Source organism: Myotis davidii, unplaced genomic scaffold, assembly GCF_000327345.1.
Source record: "Myotis davidii unplaced genomic scaffold, ASM32734v1 scaffold386, whole genome shotgun sequence".
Classification (NCBI taxonomy): domain Eukaryota; kingdom Metazoa; phylum Chordata; class Mammalia; order Chiroptera; family Vespertilionidae; genus Myotis; species Myotis davidii.
In genome coordinates, this window is record NW_006296528.1 from 174,872 (window position 1) to 200,480 (window position 25,609).

General features: G+C 47.9%; 1 protein-coding gene and 1 pseudogene across 4 annotated transcripts in view; one reads left to right on the plus strand and one right to left on the minus strand.

The window, feature by feature from the left end:
• Window positions 1-3,843: 3,843 nt before the first annotated feature.
• The window catches only part of AXL (AXL receptor tyrosine kinase), a 27,430-nt gene continuing 5,664 nt past the window's right edge, over window positions 3,844-25,609 (minus strand). Inside the window, exons 5-20 of one of the 4 annotated variants that reach the window (XM_006771869.2) lie at window positions 23,380-23,460; window positions 23,127-23,242; window positions 20,403-20,613; window positions 19,958-20,097; window positions 19,122-19,272; window positions 18,886-18,912; window positions 16,859-16,991; window positions 16,474-16,565; window positions 14,156-14,251; window positions 13,958-14,035; window positions 12,216-12,308; window positions 11,716-11,837; window positions 11,008-11,117; window positions 7,099-7,258; window positions 6,476-6,612; window positions 3,844-4,856 (exon numbers count right to left, since the gene is read on the minus strand). In XM_006771869.2, coding sequence (XP_006771932.1) covers window positions 4,505-4,856; window positions 6,476-6,612; window positions 7,099-7,258; window positions 11,008-11,117; window positions 11,716-11,837; window positions 12,216-12,308; window positions 13,958-14,035; window positions 14,156-14,251; window positions 16,474-16,565; window positions 16,859-16,991; window positions 18,886-18,912; window positions 19,122-19,272; window positions 19,958-20,097; window positions 20,403-20,613; window positions 23,127-23,242; window positions 23,380-23,460 — 2,099 coding nt within the window. In that variant the 3' untranslated portion in view covers window positions 3,844-4,504. The remainder of the gene's footprint in view (window positions 4,857-6,475; window positions 6,613-7,098; window positions 7,259-11,007; window positions 11,118-11,715; window positions 11,838-12,215; window positions 12,309-13,957; window positions 14,036-14,155; window positions 14,252-16,473; window positions 16,566-16,858; window positions 16,992-18,885; window positions 18,913-19,121; window positions 19,273-19,957; window positions 20,098-20,402; window positions 20,614-23,126; window positions 23,243-23,379; window positions 23,461-25,609) is intronic. The other 3 variants (XM_006771870.2, XM_015569208.1, XM_015569209.1) reach the window with 3 other exon arrangements.
• On the plus strand, window positions 8,062-9,580 carry LOC102775172 (annotated as a pseudogene).

The following is a 25,609-nucleotide window of genomic DNA, read 5'->3' on the forward strand; positions in this document are numbered from 1 at the left end:
AGGCCGCGGCTGCAGCTCCTCCCGAAGTTCGTTCACCTTCAGACGGCGCACATCCATGGCCCGGGCCCCCGGGGTGGCCCCCGAGCCCGGCCCGGCCTCCCAGGGCCCTGTCCCCCTTAAACCTTTACTGTCAGGCGGCGAGGGGGAAAGGGGGGGGCTCACTCCAATGGCGGCGGCAACTCAAAATGGCCGCCGCCACCTCCCCCTCCTCCCTGGCTCCATGCTGTGCAACGCGGGTGCCAATTGGCCACCGCATTGGGAGCAACGGGCGCGGGCCCGAGACTCGGCCAATCAGAAAGTGCCTTTCAAAAGCTGGTCGATGAAAGAGCGCAGGAGCTGCCGGGGAGGAAGCGTTGGCCTACGTCGATTCAGCGGCCCCAGTGGAGGGCGGGAAGAGGCGGGAGGCGGTGCGCACGGTGATTGGGTAACGACCCTGCACTCGCTCCCGTAGGGTCGAATGAGGTAAAGGGAGTAAGGATTTAGGCCAATCAGCGATGAGATCTCAGAATGAACGCACCTCACAGCCTTTCCTGCACAGCCCCAGCATTAAACTGTTGTCTCTGTAACACATATCCTGATTGGTCTAAATCTCCCGCCCCTAGAGGAGTCCAAGCGGGTAAACTCACTAGAACCAATGAAGTGGAGGGTCAACAGACACCCCCCTCTTTCACTATTGCCTTTAAGAAACCGGAAAGAGATGAGTTCACGAGGAACCCGCCCCTTGCCGTTAGGGCGGTTTCAAAACAATCTGTCCACCAATCGCAATTATTGTCTTATCTCACCAAAGCTCGTACAGTTGGGTCGCTTTAGGAAAAACTAACCAGATTGGCTATTCTTCAGCGGATAGCCTCACAAATTTCACTGTGGAGGGAGGTACTTGAGCTAGTGATTAAGTAAATAAGTTATTCTTTTTTTTTTTTAAATGCTTTTATTGATTTCAGAGAGGAAGGGAGAGGAAGAAACATCAACGATGAAAGAGAATCATTGATCGGCCGCTTCCTGCACGATCCACACGGGCTCGAGGGGGCAACACGGGCATGTGCCCTGAGCGGGAACCCAACCATGAGTTCCTGGTTCATAGGTAGATGCTCACCCACTGAGTCACTCCGGCTGGGCTAGATAAGTTATTCTTGATCTGGAAATACTAGTTGACTTCAGTGAGTCCTGAAGGTTTGATAATAGAGGCTAGACTAAGAGCGTGAGAAAAGTTGTAAAGGAAATCGCACCCTCTCCCCTTGAAAGTAAATCTCAGGGCGCCTCCTGCCACGATTATAGCTTCGCTGCCATCTTCCTCTATGATTGGTATTCCGATGGGTGCTCTGCCTGCGACCATAGAGCCTCCCTCCGCCGCCCCCTCCCTCCGAAAAGCCTCCAGAAGTTCTCGGGTCTCTACCCCAAATCCTTTAAATTGCTGTTCAGTATATCTGGCTGTTTGGCGTCTGTACTGACAAGCTCAAACACACAGGTCGGTGGTAGCTAAGCCTGTATGTTTGAGCTAAATATGAGCGCTAGTTTCACAGTATCTAACCCTGCACCACCTGTCGCCTGGAACTGAACGGACACAAAACTTCTGTAAGATATACAACTGAGATACCCATGTAAACGCCGGCTGCCCACTGAGCCTTACCTTAAACCCACAAAAGCCACACAAAACCTCTATGTAGACAAAGGCACACACAGCAAAGATAAACATGTGACGTTGAGATCAGATCACATGTATCAATTCAAGGGACAATACACCAAACTGCAGTGTAGATATGCCCACTAAGATCTGCACCGGCAGGAGGCGCCAAATGATAAAGGCACGGGGTATATTACAACACAAGTTTACACTACAGCAACCTAGACACACAGCACCCACTCAGAAGCCGGACAGACACTCACGTGGGCCCGGTGGTTCCAATCCAGACACCCCGCCCCTGGCCAATGTAACATCTGACTTCCTCTCTCCTCCCAGCTTCCCACAGATTTATCCTAAAAAAAGTTTGCGGCCCAGATTGAACTGTTGTCACTGTCCAGGAGCTGCCACCGGGGGGCGTCCGGGCGCTGCCAAGGGCTCCTCCATTTGCGGTGGGACACACTCAGGAACTTGTGTCCGCCCTGCATGCAAAACAGTGTGGGCTTGTCTCGGCGGGAGTTCCTTTGTGGGCTGGAGATTATTGGCGATATCCTGTGCCTGTGTTGCTATGTGAATCTGAATGTTTGGGTCTGTGAGTACCTGTTGTACTCTATGTCTCTGTGTAGCTGTACTCTGTGTTACTTTAGTTTCTTCCTAATGTTGGTGAGTATCTGCCTGTGCATCATGTTTGTTTGTGTCTATAATTTTGTCTCTGTTGCTCTATGTGTCTGAATTTCAGTATCTCTGTGTTTGTGACCAGGTGTATGCCCATTAATGGGTGCCTCTATGTGACCCTGTATTTATGTGCCTATTCCTCAGTAGGGGTTTTGAAGAGTCTGCTTTTCTTTGTGTGACTTTTTGTCTGTGTGCATGTTCATTTCTACCTTCTTTAAAAGGGGAGAACTCCTGGATCCCATCAAACCCTTCTTTTTATGACGGGGAAACTGAGTTCCAGGGAGATCACATGATTGTAGACAGAGACAAGAGATAGAAGTGTGGTTACAAAGTTTTATGTGATATAAGCCCCTTTGGAAGTGTCAGAGTCCACACTCTGTACAGGGGGATATGAGGGACTGGCTCAGGGTGCGGGCAGCATGGCCCAAAAGGAGGAAGATTGTCCCCTGGTGAAAGGAGGCATCCTTAATGCATTGCACAGGCTTGAGGGGGGGGGGGTAAACCCCACATGAGGGGAGGAGGAAGCAGAGGTGGCTCGGGAGGGTCACATAGAATACTATAAAGTTAGAACCTTGGAACCTTGGAGTTCAAGACCTGTAGACCTTTAAAACCTTACATTTGAATTTTAGAACTGCAGTGCCTAGAATCTTAAGATTTAGAATCATGGATTCTTGGACCCTTAACTAAAATCCTAGAAAGGCAGAATGCAACATAGAGCCTAAAGGTGTCCAACATTAGAAATTATTAGAACGTTGGTATCTAGTTAATCACAACTAACTGTAGAGTCTTATACCTTTGATGCTAAGGACCCAGAATCTTGGACCAATAGAATCTAGAGTGCCTTGAATACAGAACTTAATATTAAAATCTTAGATTTTAATAATCTAGGACCTTGAAACATATGATCCTGAATCTTAGACACAGAGAATCTAGGTTCTTAGACTAAGTCTTAGAACATCACATCTGAGAACATTAGACTTTAGAACCTCCATTTGTAGATTCTTAGAACTTTTGAATTGCAGAATTTAGAATCTTAGATCTTTAGGATCCAGAATCTCATAACAAGAGCTTCAAGGATCATAAAGCCTTAGAAACTCTAATTGACCATCATTAGAATCTTTTTTTTAAATTTTTAAAAAAATTTAATTTCAGAGAGGAAGGGAGAGGGAGAGATAGAAACATCAATGATAAGTGAATCATTAATCGGCTGCCTCCTGCATGCCCCACACTGGGGATTGAGCCTGCAACCCCGGCATGTGCCCTTGACCGGAATTGAACCTGGGACCGACCCTTCAGTCCGCAGGCCGATGCTCTATCCACTGACCCAAACCAGCTAGGGCATCATCATTAGAATCTTAGAACTTGAAAGGATAAAATCTTGAAGCCCTTATGCTCTAGACGCAGCGGTTCTCAACCTGCGGATCGTGAACAATGACAATACATCCTGCATATCAGATATTTACATTATGAGTCATAAAAGTAGCAAAATGACAGTTATGAAGTAGCAACGAAAATAGTTTTATGGTTGGGGGTCACCACAACATGAGGAACTATATTAAAGGGTTGCGGCATTAGGAAGATTGAGAACCACTGCTAGAGTCTAGAGTTAGCCAAGGGATTTATACTCTTAAGAGGCTTAGAACATCAAATTTTAGAACATTAAGCCTTAAAACCTCTATGTCTAGAATTATAGAATTCTAGAACCTAGAGTCTTATACCTTAAGGAAAATGAAATCTAGCATCATTGAGTCTTAGTTCTATGCCTAGAATCAGAACTTTAGAAGCCCAAAACTTACAGATTTTATCAAGAATTTTAAAAACAGAAAAATCTAGGGCCGTAGGATCTCAGAACTTTCAAATATAGACTTTAGAGCTTTCATGTCTAGAACCTTAGCACTTTAAAATTAGATAATTTGGAATTTCAGGTCCTTAGAACCTAAGACTCATAACTTCTTTCAAACCTAAGGCTCTTTAAACCTTAGAATCCAAAATCTTGGAATGTTAGACTTAGGAGGATGCTTAGGGATTGCAGTCCAACCCCTTCCTTTTACACACGGGACACTAAGATGTAGAAAGCGAGAGGATTTGTGTGAGATGGAAGTGGAATTGGTCGGAAGAGAGAGCTGCATTTGGGGTTAAGGTCTGGAATGGGAACGTAGGTGGCAGTGCCTAGCTTGGGTCCTGAGAGGAAGTCCCAGGCAGAGGGTTGTCTCAGGCTCCATCCTCCTGCCCGGGTGGTGCTGGGGAGCCCCTGTCAGCAGGTAGGGTGGGGCCAGGGGCTGTAGAAGGGCAGAGGACATAGCGCCCAGCAGGATGGACCTCAGCTGCGGTGAGACAGCTGCAGGAATCCTTAGGATCAGGCTGGGTTGGGGGGTCAGCTCCTCCAGCAGCTCCAAGTGGTTCAGCATGACTCCCACCCTCATCCATGTTGACATAGAGGATTTCATCAGGCTCCTGGGCAGGTGGCAGGGTCTTTAGTGTGTTCTCCAGATCTTCCCGTAGCTGTGAAAAACTTGGCCGGTCCTGGGGGTTTAGCTCCCAGCACTGGGACATCAGGGCATACCTAGGACAGCAGAGTGAGGGGTGAGAGGCTGAGCAGGGACTTAGAAGGGGAACATTCTGAGAGTTAGGGGGAAATTGAGGACATTCAGGGGACCAAGGACATTTCATGGGGCTGGAGGGAACTATTACAGTTGGGGGCATCTATGGGGACTGAAGACTTCTCAAGAGTTTCTGAAGGATCTCTGGGACACTTGGGAGCTGGAAAGGGTATTGGAAAACCCCTCTACGTATGGGATGGTATTCTAGTGATAGCTTGCTACAGCAGAGCTTTCCAGTGTGGCTCCCCAGAACAGACTGGCATCAAAGACTTGCAAGATGTGTTGATTTAAAATATGTGTTCAAATTCTTTGACATTCTTTTTTTCCAAAAGGTAGAACCTAATTTCCCTCCCCTTCAATGTGGACTGGATTTCTTGACTTGATTCTGACTTACAGCCGTGATGTTGTGTGTGACTTCTGAGACTAGCCTGTAAAAGGCACTGTGGTTTCCTCCTTGCTCTTTCCCATAGGATGCTCATCTGGGTGAGGCCAGCCACCATGTTGTGAGGAAGCTCAAGCAGCACTATGGCAGGGTCTTCATAGGAAAGAACTAAGGCCTCCTGCCATAGCCATATGATTGAGCTGCCTTGAAAACAATCTTCAGGTCCCAATCATCAGATGGCTGCAACCTCATCTTGACAGCAACCTCATTAGAAACCCTGACTCAGAATCACCCTGAATCTTGGCTGTAGCGTCATTAGAAATCTTAATTCAGGATCACCCTGCCAAGCTGTTCTCAGACTTTGACCTTCAGAAACTGAAGGTAATAAATGCTTCTTATTTTGAGCTACTGGATTTGGGGGTATGGGTAACTAATACACTAGCTATGCAGCCTTTGGCAAGTGATTTACCATCTCTGGGCCCCAGTTTCTTCTCCTGCAAATAGGAATAATAATACTTCATGTGGCCATTTTAAGGACCAAATGAGTTAATATATGCAAAGTGCTTAAAACAGTGCCTTTGATTAAGTTCTATAGAAACACTAGCTATTATTCTTGCTCCCTTCAGCTTCTGGACACGCAAGGAGGACCTGGGGAGTCTGCAGCCCCAGGCTATCCTCTCCTGGCCCAGCAACATCATGCTGGATAAATGTTCTGCTCTCTGGGTGTCAACAGGTGACGAAGTTTGATAAGCACCGTCCTAAAGAAGCCCGAGAACATCTTAGAGGAGAATTGAGGGTCTGGGGAAGCTCAAAATAACAACCTGAAGGATTTTGCAGAGGGTCCTGGGGATTGAAGAGCATCTGGTGAAAGCGTGGGTGCTTAGGAGTCTGGGATCGATTAGAATTCTTTGAGAGGGGGGGAGTCTCACAGACAGAGCCCCCAGGTAAGATTGTGTAGTTATTCACTGCTCAGGGATAACTGGCTGAGGAGGCTGATCCAGCCTGCACTCCATGCACTAGGCAAAGGAGGAAAGGGCACCTTTTGCTAATTAACACCGCTGTGGAGCAGTGGTGAGGAGGACAGGTGGCCTCCTCAACAGTCTGAGGGATTCTGTACAGGTTTTATAGGGTCCTGGATATGTTTTGGAGTGAAATCTGGGATTAAGTGGAGATGGGGGAGGGGGTCCTAAGGGTCCTCACAGTCCATCCAGACAGTCCACAGGCTGCTTCAGGCGGTTTCCCTGACGCAGGTAGTCGTAAATCTCGCTGTTCTCCACTCCTGGATATGGGGTTTGGCCCCGAGTGGCAATTTCCCACATTGTCACCCCGAAGGACCACTGTGGAGGGCAGAGGGGAGAAAATTAGAGTGTTTCTCCTGCACAAAGACACCCCTGAACACACATTTACGTACACATGTGCACATAGCTATCTTTGTGGGTGCATCACAGCTATTCACAGAACCACTTTGGCACAGGTACACCCTCATAGAGGTAACTTTTGTGCACACAGATATGTTCACCCATGCACACATTTATACACTTAATGGACACAAACTCTCATGTGTCACCCTCCACAGCCTGCCTATATACATGTATACATACTTACCACCACCTCTTATAACCTTAACTGTCTATATGTCCTACGTAGAACTGGCCACCATGCACACATGGACCTGTCCACATCCCTCGCATGTCCACAACACTGCTCACCATAACCCAGACATGAGTAGCCCAAGTGGACAGGTCCCTGTGAGATGGGGACAGTGTGAGATGATGAGGCCACACCCTCCTGTTGTTACCCACTCCTATCAGAGGTGCACATACCACATCACTCTTGCTGGTGTAGACGCGGTCAGCCAGGCTCTCAATGGCAATCCACTTGACTGGCATCTTGGCAATACGTCCCTGGCGGTAGTAGTCCCCATTGTAGATCTTTTTGGAGAGCCCAAAGTCTGCCACACACACGGACATGTTCTCATTCAGCCTGCCAGGATTGGGGAGAGGAACAGTGTCATGACATGAGTTCTCCACCAGGAAGCCTACTCTCACTCTCAGACACATCTCTATCTTCACCCTGGCTGTCCTGCTTGGGATTCGGGCCTGTCTCTCCTCCTTGCCCCAGATTTGGAAGGAACTGTGTTACTTCTTGTTTCCTCCATAAAATGAGGGCGGGACAAAAAGCTACTGAGGGCCTTCCCAGCTCTGGCTTTTTGCCAGATTCTAAAGTCCTTCCTAAGCTCCTCGAGTTTGATTATCTGTTTTGAAAACAAAACAAAACAAAACTGTTTTCTTGATGTATAATATATATGCACAAATCTGAATTTTCACAAACACACCCATGGAATCAGCGCACAGATTAAAGAAACAGAATATTATGGGACACCCATACAAGGAATATTATACAGAAAACAACAAAAAAAAGAACAAACCACTGAAACACACACACACACACACACACACACACACACACACACACGGACCAATCTCAAAAACATCATGCTGAGTGAAAGAAGCCAGACACCAAGGAGTACAAACTGCATGGTCTCATTTGTGTGACATATAAGGATAAGGGACAGCAGAGCAGTGAGGGGAGGAGGACTTCAAGATGGTGACTGTAGTACTGGCTGTGGCTGTGGTGATGACCTAGCCCTGGGGCAACAGAGTTGAAGGTGGTGGTGTTTGCTCTCCCGAGGGGCCATCAGGAGCTCAGTGGGGACCAAACCTAGGCAGTTGGCAGTGGTGCCAGCACCGTTCGGCTTCTGGGACAGCTGCGGTGGCAGTGGCGTTCAGGTTCTAAATGGTTTCTAAGTTGAGTGCAGATTTTCATGGGACTTTCAGTTGCTTTGATGATGTCCCATTTAAGATCGGAGACAAATTCAAAACACCAGCTAAAGTTGGTCTACCAATTGGCTTCTCCTTGCCTGATTGCAGGTTGTCAGAGAAGTACAGCATGACTTCTCCTTGGAAAATGAAGCCATTGAGTGGGCTGAAGATATTAAGAAAATCCAAGAAGCCCAGCGGGAAGCAGAGGGTAAGGTTGAGGAAGCAGAAGCTAAAGTGAATTCTAAGAGTGGTTCCGAAGGAGATATCAAAATGAGCCTCCCCAAGATTCACAGCACAGCCATGGTGCCACTTCTTATTAACCCCATCCTTGCCACCTTCAGCACAGCAGCATCCTCATCCCTACTTGGGTCAGCAGCAGTGCCACGAAACAGAAAGTTCTCAGCTCACCCCACACAAAGGCAGATTTCAATCCTCTTGACTTTGAGTATGAAGAAGGCCCATTTGATAATCTCAAGTTAAAAATTATTGATGAGAAGGAAGAGCTGAGAAACATTCTGGTAGGAACCACTGGCTGTTATTGGACAGTAACTTGCCTAGAGGAGGCTCTGGGTCTGTATTACAGGCATCCCTGGAGCAGGCAACACTAGATTTCAAGCTTCTTCATAAACCCAATGGCTTTATGACCTTACCACAGTTGGGCAACTGTGAAAAGATGTTGCTGTCTTCCAAAGTGTCCCTCCCCCCCATTCCTGCAATAAGCAATATCAAATCCCTGTCCTTCCCCAAACTTAACTCTGATGACAGCAATCAAAAGACAGCCAAACTAGCAAGCACTTTCCTAACACATTCTGCCTCCGAAATGGCACGTTCTAGAATTCCCTAAAACCTTCCACCCAAAGCAGTGCCAGTGAGCTCAATGGGCCTCAAAACCTTGGGCTTTCAGCTTTGAACTTAGACAGTGGCACAGAGGTACCAAACCTGACCCTTTCCGATATGATTTCCCAGATGCCTTCCCTCTCTGTCTTGTCTGTGTGTACAGAAGAATCGTCACCTCCAAATATAAGTCCCATGGTCACACCTCCTAATCTCTCAATGTCACAAGTGCCCAACACTCCCAGCTGTCCCCAGTCTTATTCTGACCTGCAGACGCTGTCCCCTGTGAGCAGTAGTGCATGGAGACAGTGGTCAACCTGGGCTACTCATATGAGTATGTCCTGAGAGCCATGAAGAGGAGGAAAGGAGAGAAATCTGAGCAGATTCTTGACTATCTTTGTATACAGACAGCTCTGTGGGAAGGGCTTCGACCCTCTTTTAGTGGAAGAGGCTCTGGAAATACATCAGTATTCAGAGGACAATATGATGGAGTTCCTTCAATTAATTAGCAAATTCAAGGAAATGGTCTTTGAACTGAAAGACATTAAGGAAGTTATGCTATTACACGACAATGACCAGGGTAATACTTTGGAAGACTGCATGGCTCAGGCTGAAGCCAGCTGAGACGAGGCCCTGCTTAAGCCCTTCACCTGTGGGAAAGGAGAAGATTTTCCAGATTTTCTTTTGGGGATGGAGGGTCAGTCTCTATGAGTCTAGGGCCCTGAGCTGGGGAGAAGGTGGGGAAGGTTTGGGAATATGAATGCCCTTAAAACTGTCCTGGTTCCTTCTATATTAATGTATTTGTATTTTGAGAAGTATCTTTCCCACCTTGGCTCTCCAGAGAGGCCCTGGGTTCAATTCCAGTCAAGGGCACTTGCCTGGGTGTGGGCTCAATTCCCAGTAGGGGGTGTGCAGGAGGCAGCTGATCAATGATTCTCTCTCATTGTTGATGTTTCTATCTCCCTCTCTCTTACTCTCTGAAATCAATAAAAATATATTTAAAATAAAAATGAAAAAGTTGATATTGAGAAACAATAAATTAAAAATAAAAATAAAAATAAATAAATAAGAGAGACTATAGGGGCATAACAATCAAATGCAATGTGGGAACCTTGAATAGGTCCTGTTTTAGAGAGAAAAATAGCCCTAAAGATATTTCGGAAGACAATTGGAAGAATTTGAATATGGATTGGATATTAGATTATGTACACAATTATTGATAATCTTCTTAGATGTGATAACAGAATTTACTGTTTTTACTTAGACATAATTCCTTATTCTTAGAAAATACCTACTGAAGATTTAGGGTGAAGGGTCACCATCTTGGCAACTTACTTTCAAATGGTTGAGGGGAGAGAGGAAAAAGAGAATAGAGGAAAATGGCAAAATCTCAACAAGGAGGGTATATGGTTGTTCATTATACAAGTCTTTCAACTTTTCTGTAGGATTGAAATTTTTTCAAAATAAAAAGTGTTGGGGGGAATAAAATATTTTCTATATTTCTGAGAGTTGTGAACATTTACACATTTTATAACAGATACTCTGATTCTTCAGCTCCAATTTCTATGAGTCCAACATTGTAATGAGACTAATATTCTAAGCCTGTATTTACACACACACACACACACACACACACACACACACACATCCATTAATGGGGGGAGGGGTCTAGTCTCCTTATCCAATTTGGCCCCTCCCCAAGGGCAGCCCCAGACAAGACACTCAGCATAGAGAGGGACAGAAATGAGGCTTAAATGTCACCCTCATCGGTCACCTCTGCCCCTTTGCTCACTCATGCTGCCCACTGAGCCCACCCTCTTGCCTCTTCTCTCTCCACATTCAAATGCTCCTTTAAGATTTCAGTTCATGGCCCATCACCTCTAGGAAGCCTTCCCCAATCCTCTTGCTGACCTCTCTATCCCAGTCCTGAATTCTGACCTGTGCAAAGGGTGTGTGTGTGTGTGTGTGTGTGTGTGTGTGTGTGTGTGTGTGTGTCTAGCCCCTTCTTTCATCCTGAGAAGGAGGAAAGGAGCTCCCTATAGGGTTTAGGGTGTCCCTGGAAGACTCAACACTCACATGCAGTTCCTGGCGGCCAGGTCCCGATGTATGAATCTCTTGGTACTCAAATACTCCATGCCACTGGCAATGTCTGCCATAAACTTCACCAGCATCTGAGTGGGCAGGAACTAGGGGACCAGGGCAGGAGAGAGGTCAGTTGAGTTCCTGAGACCCATCCCTCCTTCCTTCCTGTGTGTGCCCAGCTCTGCCCTGCAATGGTTTTCCATGGCTACAAGAATTAAATCTAACCCTTTCTAACAAGGCCCTATATAATCCCATTCTGCCTTCCTCTGTGACTTAATCTTCTACTGTTCTTGCCCTTGACATACACTCCTTCCAGGGGCCTCCTTTCTAGTCTTCAAACAAGCCATGCTTGTTCCCACCTCAAGCCTTTGCCCATGTTCCCTTCAGGATTGCTTCCTCCCAGATCTTTCCACCTCCCAGCGGCTGGCTCCGCTCCTTAGTGAGACCTCCTTGTCTATCCAAACTAATTGCCTGGCCTCCTCTCATTCCTCTTACTCTATAATTCCTTCCTAGTACTCAAATCATCTTGCCTATTTATTTGTTAACTTGTTTATTGCTGTCCCCCCACTGGCAGAAAGTTCCATGAGAGCCAGTTCTTGGTCACCATGGTCTTCCCAGTGTCTGAGTAGCACCAGGTACCTGGTAGGCGCTCAATTAATACTTGTAGATTATTAAAACTTGTAGATGATTACATGCCCTCACCACTGGCTGGTCCCCGAGTCGAGAATAGAGAAGGAAGCTGTGTAGATCTCCATGTTTCATGAAAGGTAAGATGACCACAGGTGCAGGGAAGCCATCTAGTTCGGAACCCTGGAAACAGACGCCTGAGTCCCCCAGGCAACCCTGTCACTCCAGCTGGACAGAAAGGGAAGCCACCCCCTCTCCCAGCTCAGTCTGTCCCTCTCCCTCAAATCTAGCCTCCAAATTGTTTTAGGGGTGGCAAGGACCAAGCTTCAGAGAAGACATTTCCAACACTGTTCCCAAGGATGTTTCCCCAGTCCTCCTGGGGACCTCAGCTATTTCTGGGAAAGGTCACAGGTCACATTCCAAGCTGAGGGAGAGAAGGAGGGGGCAGTTTGCTGACTCTGAGGGAGGGGGAAACATGGGAGCTTGGAGCTTTGATCTTCCCAGTGCCAGAGGGATCTTCCCTTTAGTGTTGCTTCCACAAAGCCTATAGGCCCCCTAAACCTGCTGTCCCTCACCGATGAGCCTCATGACATTTGGGTGGTCAAATTCTTTCATGCAGACAGCTTCACTCAGGAAATCCTCCAGCTCCGACCTTGTGCAGATGGCAACTTGGGGGAGAGAGGAAGGAGGGTAAGAAGGAGGGGATGAGAGGGGAAGCAGGGAAGGGAGTATTTCCCCTCTTCCTCCTCTCCTTCATTATCATCATCATCTTCTTCTTCATTAAACATGACTGTTAAGTGCCAGGTGCTATACTCAGAATTTTACATGTATTAACTCATTTAATCCTCTGAGGTGTTCCTATTATTTTCTCCATTTTAAAGGAGGGAAACCAAGGCACAGAATGGTTAAGGAACCTGCCTGAGGGCATACACAGCTTGCAGAAGGAATAGGCAGAATTCAAAGTCAGGCTCTGGGTCCAAGTGCACACACCACAGTAGGCTATGTCCCAACACATTTCCAATAGCAGTGGGGGTGGAGGGTGGGGTCTGTGTGATTTTTCCTGTTTTACAGCTCAGGAAAGTGGCTCACAGAGGCAAAGTGACTTGCCCAAGGCCACACAGATGGGGTTGAAACGCAGGTCAAGAACATAGGAGATGTTCAAAAACGACTGAGTGAGTGACTAAGTGATGACTGCATAACCCAAACTTTTGGCCCCAGTGATTCAGAAAGGATTGTTCCTCCCTCACCTCCAGCCTGACCCTCTATGCTTTTTCCCTGTATGGAAATGATTTCCTGCTGTGGACTTCCTGTGCTGTGTGGCCCTGGACTGGCTCGCACCTTCTCTGATGGTGTAAATAGTATAGTCACAGTCCACATCAACTGCATGTATTATGTTCCACACCTAACATTAAGTGCTTTCTCTCACAACCTCCTAGGACAATGGTCGGCAAACTGCGGCCCCTTGCGTGTGGTTCTTCCACAAAATATCACTTGCAGGCGCGCACGTACAGTGCGATTGAAACTTCGCGGCCACACTCAAGGGGCCAAAGAGCCGCATGTGGCTCGCGAGCCGCAGTTTGCCGACCACTGTCCTAGGAGGTAGGGCTATTATGATCCTTTTTTCCACATGAAGAATGGGAGGCTCAGAGAGGGATAGTCACTTGCCTGAGATAACACTGCTGGTAAATGATGAAGCCAGGCGTACCTCATTTCAGATCTTTCTTGCTCTGCTATGTATCACAGAGGGCTGGCCCTTGAAAACTACATTTCCCAGGCTCCCTTTCTTACTGGTTTGTTGTTGGACTTTGCCAATGGGAAGCACTAATGGGAGACTGGCAGGTGGGCAGGAAGGAGGAGGGGAGAAGCCAGGGTATTTCACCCGGTCTTGTAAGGCTTCCAGTATTTCCTTGGTGGTGGCTGTGTCTCCTTTGTGTTTCAAGCTCCCACGAGGTTTCTGCTAACTCTGTGATTCCCAAACCCTGACAGGCGTCCCTGGCCATGGGCTCTGGTAATCCTGCTCATTCCTCCCTCTGCCCTTCAGGCCTAGAGGTGGGAATGACTACTGCTGCTGCTGATCTCCAGGTTGCATCACAGCTCCCAGGTGTTCCTTCAGTCCTTCCTACACATTTGTAGTAATTTCACCATATTAAATTTCTCCCGTTGAAGTACCTAGCATGGACTTCATTTCCTGCCTGGAAACACTGAGGTTCTGTGGTAAAGCCAATTTGCTGTTAACTCTTCTGCTCTTCTGCCTCCTTTGGGGCATTGGGAAGGATAGGCTAGGGGATGGGGGTCCCAGATGTGTGCACAGACTCACTCTTCATTGTCTTCACAGCCACCTTGAGGATGGAGTCATCCTGGTTGAGCTGGCCCTCCATCACAGCTCCAAACTCTCCTGTAGGGGACCAGAGGGAGACACTGACCTCAGGGGGGCTCATAGGGATTGCATTTTCATGTGGTTGGGGGGACGTGGGGAAGTGAAGGACTCCTTAGTTCGGGGGGCAGGGGGACTCACCTTCTCCCAGGGTCTTCCCCAGGGCCACCTTATGCCGGTCCACCATCACATCCCGCAGCTTCTCCTTCAGCTCTTCGCTTATTCCCAGGCTGTTCACTGCATGGGGAGTGGGGATGACAGAGCCATAGAGCTGGGTTGACATTTACATGCTCAGAGATACTTCTGCATTTATTCAAAAATAACTACTGTCCTGAGCACCCTCCACTCCCACCCTAGCTCCTCCTCTAGACCCCTTGAATATTCCCCAAGAGGGGCACCTAAAAGGTTGGAGCCTGTCACATAATCTCACATCACTGGGCACATTGATTGGTTAGTGTTCTGCCATACCAGTTGTTCATAATATTTATTAAAGTTTTATTGAGGTATATAATTGGTAGAAATCATAAGTGACCAGCTCAATGAATTTTCACAAACCAACCCAGCAGTCTAACTAGCACCCAGGTCAAGAACAGACCATGACCTACCCTCTCAGGGGTGGCCACTTTCCTGACCCTCTTACCATAGATTAGCCTTCTCTGTTTGGGGATGTTATAAACATAGAATCACATATTGTATTCTCTTTTGCGTCTGTCTTCTTTCACTCAACCCAATGTCTATGACACAGTTGTCGTAGTTATAATTGATTCATTTTCATTGCTCTATAGGAAGAGTTCCCAAACTTATTGGCCTCAGGACCCCTTTACATTCTTAAAATTATGGAGTACTGCAAAGAGCTCTCATTTACGTAGGGTATGTAGAGAGTGTCTCCCAAAAATGTATACACACTTTAACTGCTGATAGCTCAATTGATGTTTCTTTCTTTTCAGATTTAATCCATTGGAATGAATAATTATTCAAAGTGTGTATAGCTCTAGCTGGTTTGGCTCAATGACTAGAGCGTCAGCCTGTAGACTGAAGGGTCCTAGGTTCCATTTCGGTCAAGAGCATGTACCTCGGTTACAGGCTCCCAGCCTTGGTCGGGGGCATGCAAGAGGCAACCGGTCGATGTGTCTCTCTCACATTAGTGTTTCTCTCTGTCTCTACCTCTCCCTTCCACCCTCTCTAAAAATCAATGGAAAAAAATATCCTTGGGTAAGGATTAAAAAAACCACACACACAAAAAGAAACAACAAAGTGTGTATACATTTTTGAGATATCCTGTCTATTGATATTTACTGTATTCAAAATGAAAGCAAATAGATTTTTAAAAAATAAGAATACATAAGCACACATTCTGTCAACCAACAGAGTGATGACATCAGCACGCATTAGAAAGTTCCTGGAAAACTCCATGGAATCCCTGTGAGAAAGTGAGAGTGCAAAAGGGCAAAACATATCTTGATGTTATTATGAAAATAGTTTTGACCTTATGGACTTCCTGCAAAGATCTCAGTGCCCCCCAGGGACTGGATCATACTTTGAGAATTGGTGCTGCATGTGATTCCATTAGATGAGTGTGACCTGCTCACTTCCTCTTCCTTCTCCTCTTAAATTAATGGCTTTTCCAGCCCCTTCTGGAATCTCCTTGGGGCCTGGAAGCTTTCTCACTGTGTGCTAGGAAGAGACCTAACTCTGCCCCCCCCTTTTTTCCTGGATTTAGGTTTCCCCAATGGAAAGATGAAGAGATTTGACTGGGTGGCCTCTGAGCTCCTCCGGAGCTGGGACCCTCCATAACTCTACAGTCCTCTAACAGAGAGCCTATAGTTTTAAGATTCTATAATTTTCAAGACCCCAAGAGTCTATAGTACTGAGCCTATAATTTTTTAGGCCAAGATCTATTCTACCTCTCTCATATCCTATAATTCTAAGAGGCAGTAAAGAAGATGGACTTCAGAGCCAAACTACCTGGGTTAGAATCCCAGCTCTCCAACTGACAAGCTGTGTGGCCTTGAGCAAGTGTCTTAACCACGCTATGCTACCGTTTCCTCATCTGTGAAGTAAAGGGGGAATAACATGCCTACCTCACTGGATTGCTCTGAGGATTAAATTAAGTGACATGTGTAGAGCATTTAGAACAGTGTCTGTCACATAGGAAATGTTAGGGTTGGCTGTCATTATCAGTATCATAATCATAACATCATTGTCATTAAAATGATCAACACATTGTTCTAATATCTTATGGCTCTGAGGTTTTGTCTTCCAAGATTTATTGTGTCTAAGATTCTATTGTTCTAAGGTTCTTCTGTGTGATTCTACAATTCTGTTGTTCTTAGAGTCTGTGGTCCTAACATCCTAGTATTCCAAGGCCTCCAGAAACGTTTGGTTCACGTATATACAGAAGACTGAATCTCTACACTTATTATCCCCAAACCAGTGCATGAGGCATGGAGTTCACTTACAGGTGGCTTCAGTAGTCCGGCGACTGTAGGACTTGCGAACACGATACCTGACCACCAGCTCGCCCCTCTCCACTGTTGGTTCAAACACCTCTCTGGGGGTAATGGGGAAGAGGTGAGGGTAGAGCCATGTGGAACCCCCTCCTTCCACTAGCAGTGAAAGCAAGCACTGTCCCAATCCCAAATCCTGCCTTTCCTCTCCTCCAGCGTTTGCTGAGCCTATCTTGGACTGCTGCTACCTTCTTCCTTCCATTCATTCCCAGACCCTCGCCCTAATTTCAGTTCTTGGTAATCTCTCCTCCTGCACTAGCCTCTCCATGGTCTCCCTGCTTCCAAGTTCTCCGTTCTAGTCTATGTGAGCCTCCCTATTCACAGAGTTCCAACTCACCCATAGCGGGTCTCCTTCTTCCGCCGATGGATGAGGAACAGGGCCAAGATGAAGACACAGGCAGCGGCCACAACTGCTCCCAGCAGTACATACCACCAGGGCCATGAGAAGGAGGGGGCTGGAGGTTCACTCACTGTCAGGGCATGGGGGACAGGTCATGGCTAAGGCCCTGTGTCCATCTCCCTGAGACCCAAGGGGGTGATGTTGGAGGGAGCAGATGTGGATATATTTGATTAGGCCTATCATAGGTGCATTCACATATATGAGGAAACTGGGCTGGGCTGGGCAAGGCATGCAATGAATGTGATATGAGTGAGTGTTAAAGTAGGAGCATGAGACTTGTAGAGTGGCTGAGGTGACTTAAGAGTGGGAAGGACAGTTGAGGACAGTTGAGGAGTGTGTGATGAGTGTGAAAGGAGTGTGGGATGGGTTATAATAATGGAAGGAGGGCCCTGGTCAGTGTTGCTAAGTGGTTAAAGTATTAGCCTGTGGACCGAAGTGTCACAGGTTCAATTCTTGGTCAAGAGCACATATCTAGGTTACAGGCTTGATACCTGGCCCAGGTCAGGGTGCGTGCGGAAAGCAACCAGTCGATGTGTCTCTCTCACATCAATGTTTCTCTCTCTCTTCCCCCTCCCTCCCTTCTCTCTCTAAAAATCAATGGGGAAAATATCCTCAGGTGAGGAATAACAGCACAACAAAAATAATGCAAGGAGGGCTGATGAATATGAGATGGGTGTGAGTAAATTGCTAGGAGAGGGGTGTGTGATATATGTGATAATTGTGCAAGAAGGGGAACTTGGGTGTGGAAAAACAGGCGAGTAGGGGAGAGAGTGCATGTAGTGTAGGATGGGTATATGAGGCATGTGCAATAAGTATGCAAGAACAGTGAGGCTCCTGGGATAAATGACCAAAGAATACTTTTGAGGATTGTGTGATGACTGTGGAAGGGTTTTCACTAAGCGAGGATGAGAGTGAAGTAAATGTGCAAAGGGGTGTAGTGTGCAAAGGAATGTGTACAGGGTGTGGATGGATGTTGAAGGAATTGGGGGTGTGTGAGTGAGGAGTATTCAAGGAGTTTTAGATTCAAGGAGTGAACAGTGATTTGTAAGAATTAACTTTGGTGTGAGAAGAGTGTGCAATGAGCATGTAAAATGTGTGGAAAGGACAGATGAGCCAGGGATGAATAAAAAGGGTGTGCAAATAGGGTGGGAGTGGGTGAATAAGAAATAGAGAATGGGAATGTGCTAAGTGTGCCAGGAGTTTGTGTGGGTGTGTGCAGAGAATGGGGATGGGTTAGGATTACCTAGCAGTGAGGGAGTAACATGGAAGGAGTATTGGATGAGTTTACAAGGAGAGTTGTAGAGTGTGGGATAGTGTGGACTGAAAGTTTTTCAGTGTTTGCAATGTGGAATGTATGGTGTGTGTGTAAAAAGTGTGCACAGAGTTTGTGAATGAGAGGTGTGAGAAGTATTAGGTTTTGGAGGCATGTGTAAAGTATGAAGAATTATAATGGGATGAACATGAAAAGAGGGTGGGTTGGTGTGGAAAGGGTATGCAAAGAAGTGCAGGAAGATGTGAAAAATATTTAAGGATAGTGGAATGAGTTATAAGAGGTGGAATGGAATGGTGCTAGGAGGATACAAAGGGAGTAGGAGGAATGTTTGAGTATTGTTAAGAAACATTTGAGAAGGATGAATGTGAAGGGGATAACTCATCCACTGTTCCATCCATCCATCCATCCATCCATCCATCCATCCATCCATCCATCCTTCTTTCCTTCCTTCCACCCACCCCATTCATCCACCTATCTATCCATCCATCCATCCACCCATCTACCATTCACTGAGTACCTACAATATGCTGGGCTATTCCAGGCACCTCCATTAAGGACCACATAAAAACAAGAAATAGAGGATTAGAGTGATGAGTCTGAGAAACATGAAAGGGATGTGTAAAGCATTTGAGTGTGGTGATAGGGTCCTCACTGGGAAGGGAGGGAGGTGAGGGGATGCCAAAGCCCTTACCCAGCTGGTGCACTGGCTGTCTTTGCCCTGTGAGGAGAAAGGACAGAGGGAGGACATGCTCAAGGAGGGCAAGACTGGTGTGACGCAGGTGAGGTGTGAGGCTCAGTAAGATTCTGACAGGAACAGAGCCTAGATTGGGGCAATACTGAAAGTTGCAGAGGGCAAGTCAGGAGCATCTTGAGGAGATAAGGTTCTTCTGGGTACTTTGAAGGGAGCTGACATGACTTTGGAGTTACCTGGGCGCCAAGGCTCTAGGGGCACGGGGAGGCTCCAGGGTCCATCCCCAGAGGCGGTGTAGGCTGCCACACACACCGTCAGGTTGGGCACAGTCCTGTCCTCCCGCAGCTCCAGGGTCACCTCTTGCTTTAGTCCTATGTCCATTAGCACCTAGGACATCCAGACTTAGCATCAGGGTAGAACCCCAGGTTCTTAATGCTTAGGCCTCAACTCCCCAACCTTCTGGAAACCTTCTCATCTCCAATACCTTCTTACCTTCTTCTTCCTACCTTTTCATCCCCACTCCTTTTATCACCATCCCCGTGCCCACTAAAATATCAGTTCCACTAGGACAGGACTAGGGCAGGACTTGGTCTCAATCACTGCCATGTCTGCAAGTCCTACAACAGTGCATGGCACACAGTACTTATGCTGAAAACTGAATTCTCATCTTTCACTCTCATCTCTCCATCCCCTTCTAAATCTCACCCTTTTTCCCACCCTACTTCTCCACCCCAGGGATGCTGTTTGCACAGATAATAACTTTGTGCAAATTAGAAAAGGCATCCCTTCCTCAAGATGCTATACAAATATCTGCTGTAACATCGTCATGGTAAAACATGGAGGCTCCTGGGATGAATGACCAAGGAAACATGCCCACTGAAACTCTACTTATAATGATTCATAAATAGCCATTCCCTCCCCTTCCCCTGGACCCCTTTAACCTTCCCACAATGTGCTCTCCTCTGCACTACCCAACCTGTACAACTAACTGTCCATATCTGCCCTGTCATCTTCTCCTCCCCATTTCCCTCCTTCTCAGCTCCTCTACCCAACCCCAGCCAGCAGCACCCACCTCAGGAGTGTCCTGGCCTCGATAGGCCAGCCGGTACCCTAACAGAGTGCCCTGCAGGGGTGCCATTGGCTTCTGCCAACGCACGATGGCTTGGCTCCCATTCCGTATGGCGGTAATGTTCTTAGGGGGGCCCAGAGGCACTGGAGGACAGGGAAGAGGGGAAGCTGGCACCCCTACCTCTTCCTGACTTCTCCCTGACCCCAGGAAGTGAAGACAGGGTGCAAAGAGCATGCGCATGGGCAACTCATGCAGGCCTCCCAGGAGCGGAAGCATAGGGAAGAGGTCCGGGAGAGGTGCCAGTGCTGTGCTGAGGAGTGGGGACCGAACAGGAAGGAGATGGAGGCCACATGGGGTAAATGGGTGAGAGGAGATGCTGAGGGTGGCACTGATGTGAGCAAGGTCCAGGGGGAAAAGGGCAACAACTCCCCCACCAGCCCCTTCTTACCTCCCTCAGGCGTCTCCACGGGAAGCCAGTGGGTCCAGGGTGAGGGGCCCTGGCTACTGGCACATGCCACCCTGATGTGATAAGGACTGTGAGGACGGAGGCTGTCCAGCTGTAGTTGGTGAGGGGGAACGGATACTTGCATGGTGAGGGGCTCCTCCGGGGGATCTGGCTCTCCCAGCCTGATGTCAACCCCATCATCTGACAGCACAGCCTGGGGACAGAAAAGGGGTGTGAGGACGGGATGGCCATGCAATCATATGAGCAGTCAGACAATGCTCGGTGGTGGTCCTTGTGATTACACAACTTTGAAAGGATGTGTGTGTGTGTGATAGCTTCATTCTAGTGTTCCATGGGCACCTGCACTTGCAAAGCGAGGAGACCATCCAGCTGCACAATATGATTCTGTCATCACTTGCTAAAGGTACCTCTGGCAAGACGTTCTCTCACTGAACCTCAGTTTTCTCATCTGTAAAATGGGGTATAATGTCTCCCTACTTCGAAGGGTTGACTGAAATGATGCTCCTAAGCATTTAGAAGAGTGCCCGTATGTATTGAGTGTTTGCCGTTATTAGTATTGTGTGTGTGTGAGGTTGCCTTGACAACAAGTGTCCAATTCCACACACCTTGCACATCGGCATAGGCTGGCACACCCACCTGCCCCCCAGGAATGGCCAGGTCAGGATGGCAGGGGTACAGCTAGGGAATACACCTGTACACCAGAATAAACTGGTTTGAACATCACACCAACAGCTAACATTTCTTGAGTGTTAACTATGTGTCAAGCACCCTGTCAAGTGCATGTTTGGGTGAACTCAGTGACTTCTTACCACCACTCTATGGGGTCAATTTCTTTTTTCATTCCTATATTACAGATGAGGAAGCAGAAGCCCAGAGAGGTTCAGACACTTGCTCAAAGTCACAGGGCTCCCACATGTGGAGATAATACCACCCAGAGGCCTGGGGAGGAGGTGGGCAAAGGGTGGGTAGCAGGATGAGGGGAGGCTGTCCCCTTGCCTGCTCTTTGGCCCACAGTGACAGCCAGGAAGAGGAACCTCTGCTGGGACAAAGGGGACAAGGATGCAGCACTCAGCCTCCCATGCCCACTCCCACTTCTCTTTTCCCTGGGATGGCTGTGACCCTCCCATTCGAACCCTTCAGCCCCAGCCTATGCACAGCAGGAAGTGAGACCTGCAGAGGGAAGAGGACACACTTCTGCTTTCCTGCGGACACTGGATGGGTGTGGGGTGGGGGTACAGCTGACACCTGACCTGGCATCTGAGCTCTCCCAAATTGGCCTGGCCTCTGGGATTGAATCAATTTCATCCTCTTTAGGCATTGGGGAGGACTGGTCATTTCTTCTCCCTGGGCCTCAGTTCCTTACCTTGAAAATGGGAAGATTGCCAAAACCGGTTTGGCTCAGTGGATAGAGCGTCGGCCTGCGGACTGAAAGGTCCCAGGTTCGATCCCGGTCAAGGGCATGTACCTGGGTTGCGGGCACATCCCCAGTGGGAGATGTGCAGGAGGCAGCTGATCGATGTTTCTCTCTCATCGATGTTTCTAACTCTCTATCTCTCTCCCTTCCTCTCTGTAAAAATTCAATAAAATATTTAAAAAAAATAGAAAATGGGAAGATTGACAACCACTACTTTTAAGGTTAAAATGACAAGTGAATCAGGTTGTGTCCAAGGCACATAATTGTAAGAAAGACAGCTGCTGTTTAATCAAGTACTGGCTCGAAAGGGTCTCTAAGGCAGTAAGGAGTATCCTTTGGGTTTGGTGAGACAAGGGTTCGAATCCCACCTCTCCACTTCCTGGCTGTCACCTTGGGCAAGTTTCTTAACTACTCTGAGCTTTAGTTCCTTCATTTGAAAAAAGGTTGTAAACACAGACCACATTTCACAAACACACAAGGGTAACACATAGGCCCAACACATAGTTGGCACTGTAACACAAGGCCCAACACATAGTTGGCACTCATGAAAGTTGGCCATTATTAATTATCATCTCCTATCATGGGCAATGCCCTACCAACTTCCGAATCACAGAGATCTTCAGGCCAGAACTGGATCTTGTATTCACATGTCTGTGTGTTTGTTTTTCTTACACTAGAGGAGGAGCAACTTGGGTGCAAAAGGCTGGTCTGGCCCTTCTCAGCTGTCAGGTAGTCTTCTTCTGACTGGCCCTGAGCCAGGCAATAATGAGGACTGAGTGGTGACTGAGACATCCTGGCTGTGCCCTCCCAGAGCTCAGTCCAGTGGGGAGACAGACTCACGCCCAGACAGTAACAACCCAGAGTGGTCAGGGCTGAGGTGTGAGAAGCAGGGTTGGGGGTAGCCAGTGGTGACCAAGATGGCTGTCTCAGGGTTCCCATTCTGACTACAGTCAATATCACTGATATAAATAAAACCCCACTGAAAACAGCTAATAGTTTATTATACATTTCCATTTGCATTTACTTATTGAATTCCCACAGCAAGCCTTTCCAGTAGTACTACCATTATGCCCATTTTATAGATGAGAGAACTGAGACACAGTCACCTACCTGAGCTCATGCAGCCATCAGCTAGTGGAGCCAGGATTTGAACCCAAGACAGCAGCCTTAACCCGAGGCTCTACTGCCTCTCAACACACAAAAGCTGGGGAGGGCTGGTTATCCAGGGAGATGCTGAGGGCTTGTGGGTGTGGTTGGAGGGGAGCCTGAGGTTAGTAAAGTCTGAGTCTCACCTGCAGGGTGCAGTGGGTGAGGGGATAGATACCACTCAGGCCTGGTGTCCAAACCGCCTCCAGCTTTGTGGGCAGACTGGAAACCAAGTGGAGGTCATGGGGCCGCTGGGGAAGCACTGTGGAGATGAGAGGAAGGAATGACCTGGGAGGCCTTTGCCCAAAGCCCCTCACCCTGCCTTCTACCCCAGCTCTGGCCTTTGACCCCAGTCCCACACCATCTGACACCCAACTTCCCAGATCCCTCTTCTGTTACCTGTGATGATGGCCGTGCGGGATGTGGTGACCCCCTTGGCATTATGGGCTTCACAGGAGAAAGAAGACGTCTTGTTCAGGCCTGGGAAGGCATATGAGGGTGGGGCTCAGTGTCAGAGAGGTGCCCCTACCATGCCCCACCTGACAGGGCCAGTCTAGCCTATAGGGGCACCTGCTTAGAAGGAGACTATGGGAAGGGAACACAGGCCTCCATCCCAAACACTGGGACAGGTCTGGGGGCCTCACCCCTAATGCCCCACCACATAGACACACATATATGCTGACACAGGCACACACATGGATAGACTCACATACATACACAGAAACACATACACACACATAGAGACACGCACACTCTTGTACACACACTTATGCACAGATAGAGATACATATTGTACTCACACATACACATAAGCACACTTAGAAACACATTCACACAGCAAGACACACAGATACAGAGTTATACAAAGGCACACATAGAAACACATACTCATAATTATACACAAGTCACCTACACCAATACCCACAGTTATACCCATGAACACAGAAAGAAACACACTCACATACGGAAACACACATACTCATAGCTGGACACACCGACAGACACACACACTCACCTAGGTGCTGAAACACAGACACACATAGAGGCATATGCATCTAATAAGCACACACCTAAGAAACAGGCTCTCATGGGTGTGTATAAATGTAGAGGTATTTATCTATATACATAAAAGCCTAAGTGACCATCAGGGTAGAACGACCAGTTGCTCTGACATGCACCAAGCAGGCAGGCAGGCGAGAGGTTAAGGGCAAATAGACAGGCAGACCAGTGGTTAGGGGCAACAGGCAGGCAGGCAGGCAGGTGAGCAGTTAGGGGCGAGTGGTCAGGGGCGAGCAGTCCTGGATTGCGAGAGGGATGTCCGACTGCCAGATGTCCGACTGCAGGGATCAGGCCTAAACCGGCAGTCAGACATCCCCTGAGAAGTTCGGATTGCAAGAGGGCTCAGGCTGGGCTGAGGGACCTGCCCCCACCTCCCCCCGTGCCCCCTGGTCCCGTGCATGAATTTTGTGTACTGGGCCTCTAGTTTGTTTATAAGCTCGGTTCCTACCAAGTCCACCCCCCTCACTCACTCACACCTCACTCTCCGGGTGTTTCTGGGAAGCACACATCAAGCACTTTCCCAATTCGGGAACTTTGTCCTCCTGTTCCTTCTTTTTGGAACAGTGTTCCCACTGACATCCAAGTGGCTCACTCCCCACCCCTTCACATTGTTACTCAGATCCCACCTTCTCAGCCCTTCTGTTCCTGACCACCTTGTTTAAAATCAGGACTGCATGGCCTGTGTGGTTCAGGGATTAAACCAGGAGGTCAAGGTTTGGTCCTCAGTGGGGGGCATTTGGGAGGCAGTGGGTTGAATTCCCTCTCATCATTGATGTTTCTGTCTCTGTCCCTCTCCCTTCCTTTCTCTGAAATGAATGGGAACATATTAAAAATTTTAAAAAGAAATAAATTTGGAACCTCCCTCCATATCTAGCCTTTTTTCTGCTTTATTATTTTCCCTTTGGCTATTCTCATCACAATGTCAACTCCACTAGCATGTCAGCAACACGGGCAGGGGTTTCTGTCTGCCTTGTCCCCCTGCTGTATCGCCTATGTCTAAGATGGCCTGGCACCCAGTAGGTGCTCTATAAATGCTTGTCGAATGAGTGAATGAATTTATGTGTATACATTTGTGTACTTATGAGTGTTTCTGGCTGTGTATGCAGAAATGTGAGCACGGGTGCTTCTGAGGGTGAGTTAATGTACGTGTCATGAATAACTGTTTTTGAGTGTCTTGCCTCTCCTCCCCAGTGTGATGATGGTGGGAACACAGGCAGATACACACACACACACACACACACACACACACACACACACACACACGCCCTGGGTGACAGGATGTAAGGAGGACTAAGTCTTAAGTCTGCATGTTTAACTGTCGCTCGTGCCTGTCTGCCCATGCCTGTACCCGTGTGCTAGTGGACCTGTGAGTGTCTATGGATGTTGGGTGCTTGCGTGTGCCTCTTGCGTTTGTTCTGCGCCTGTTCTCACCACCATCTACCGCAGACACAAAGTTTCCTTTTCTTAGTCAGCAGAGGGAGTGGAAAGCCGGCTGGCCGCCCAAAGGGGTGGGCAGGGAAGCTCCTCAGTTCCGCTGTCCAGGCGCTAGTTCCCAGCCAAGGTCAGGTGC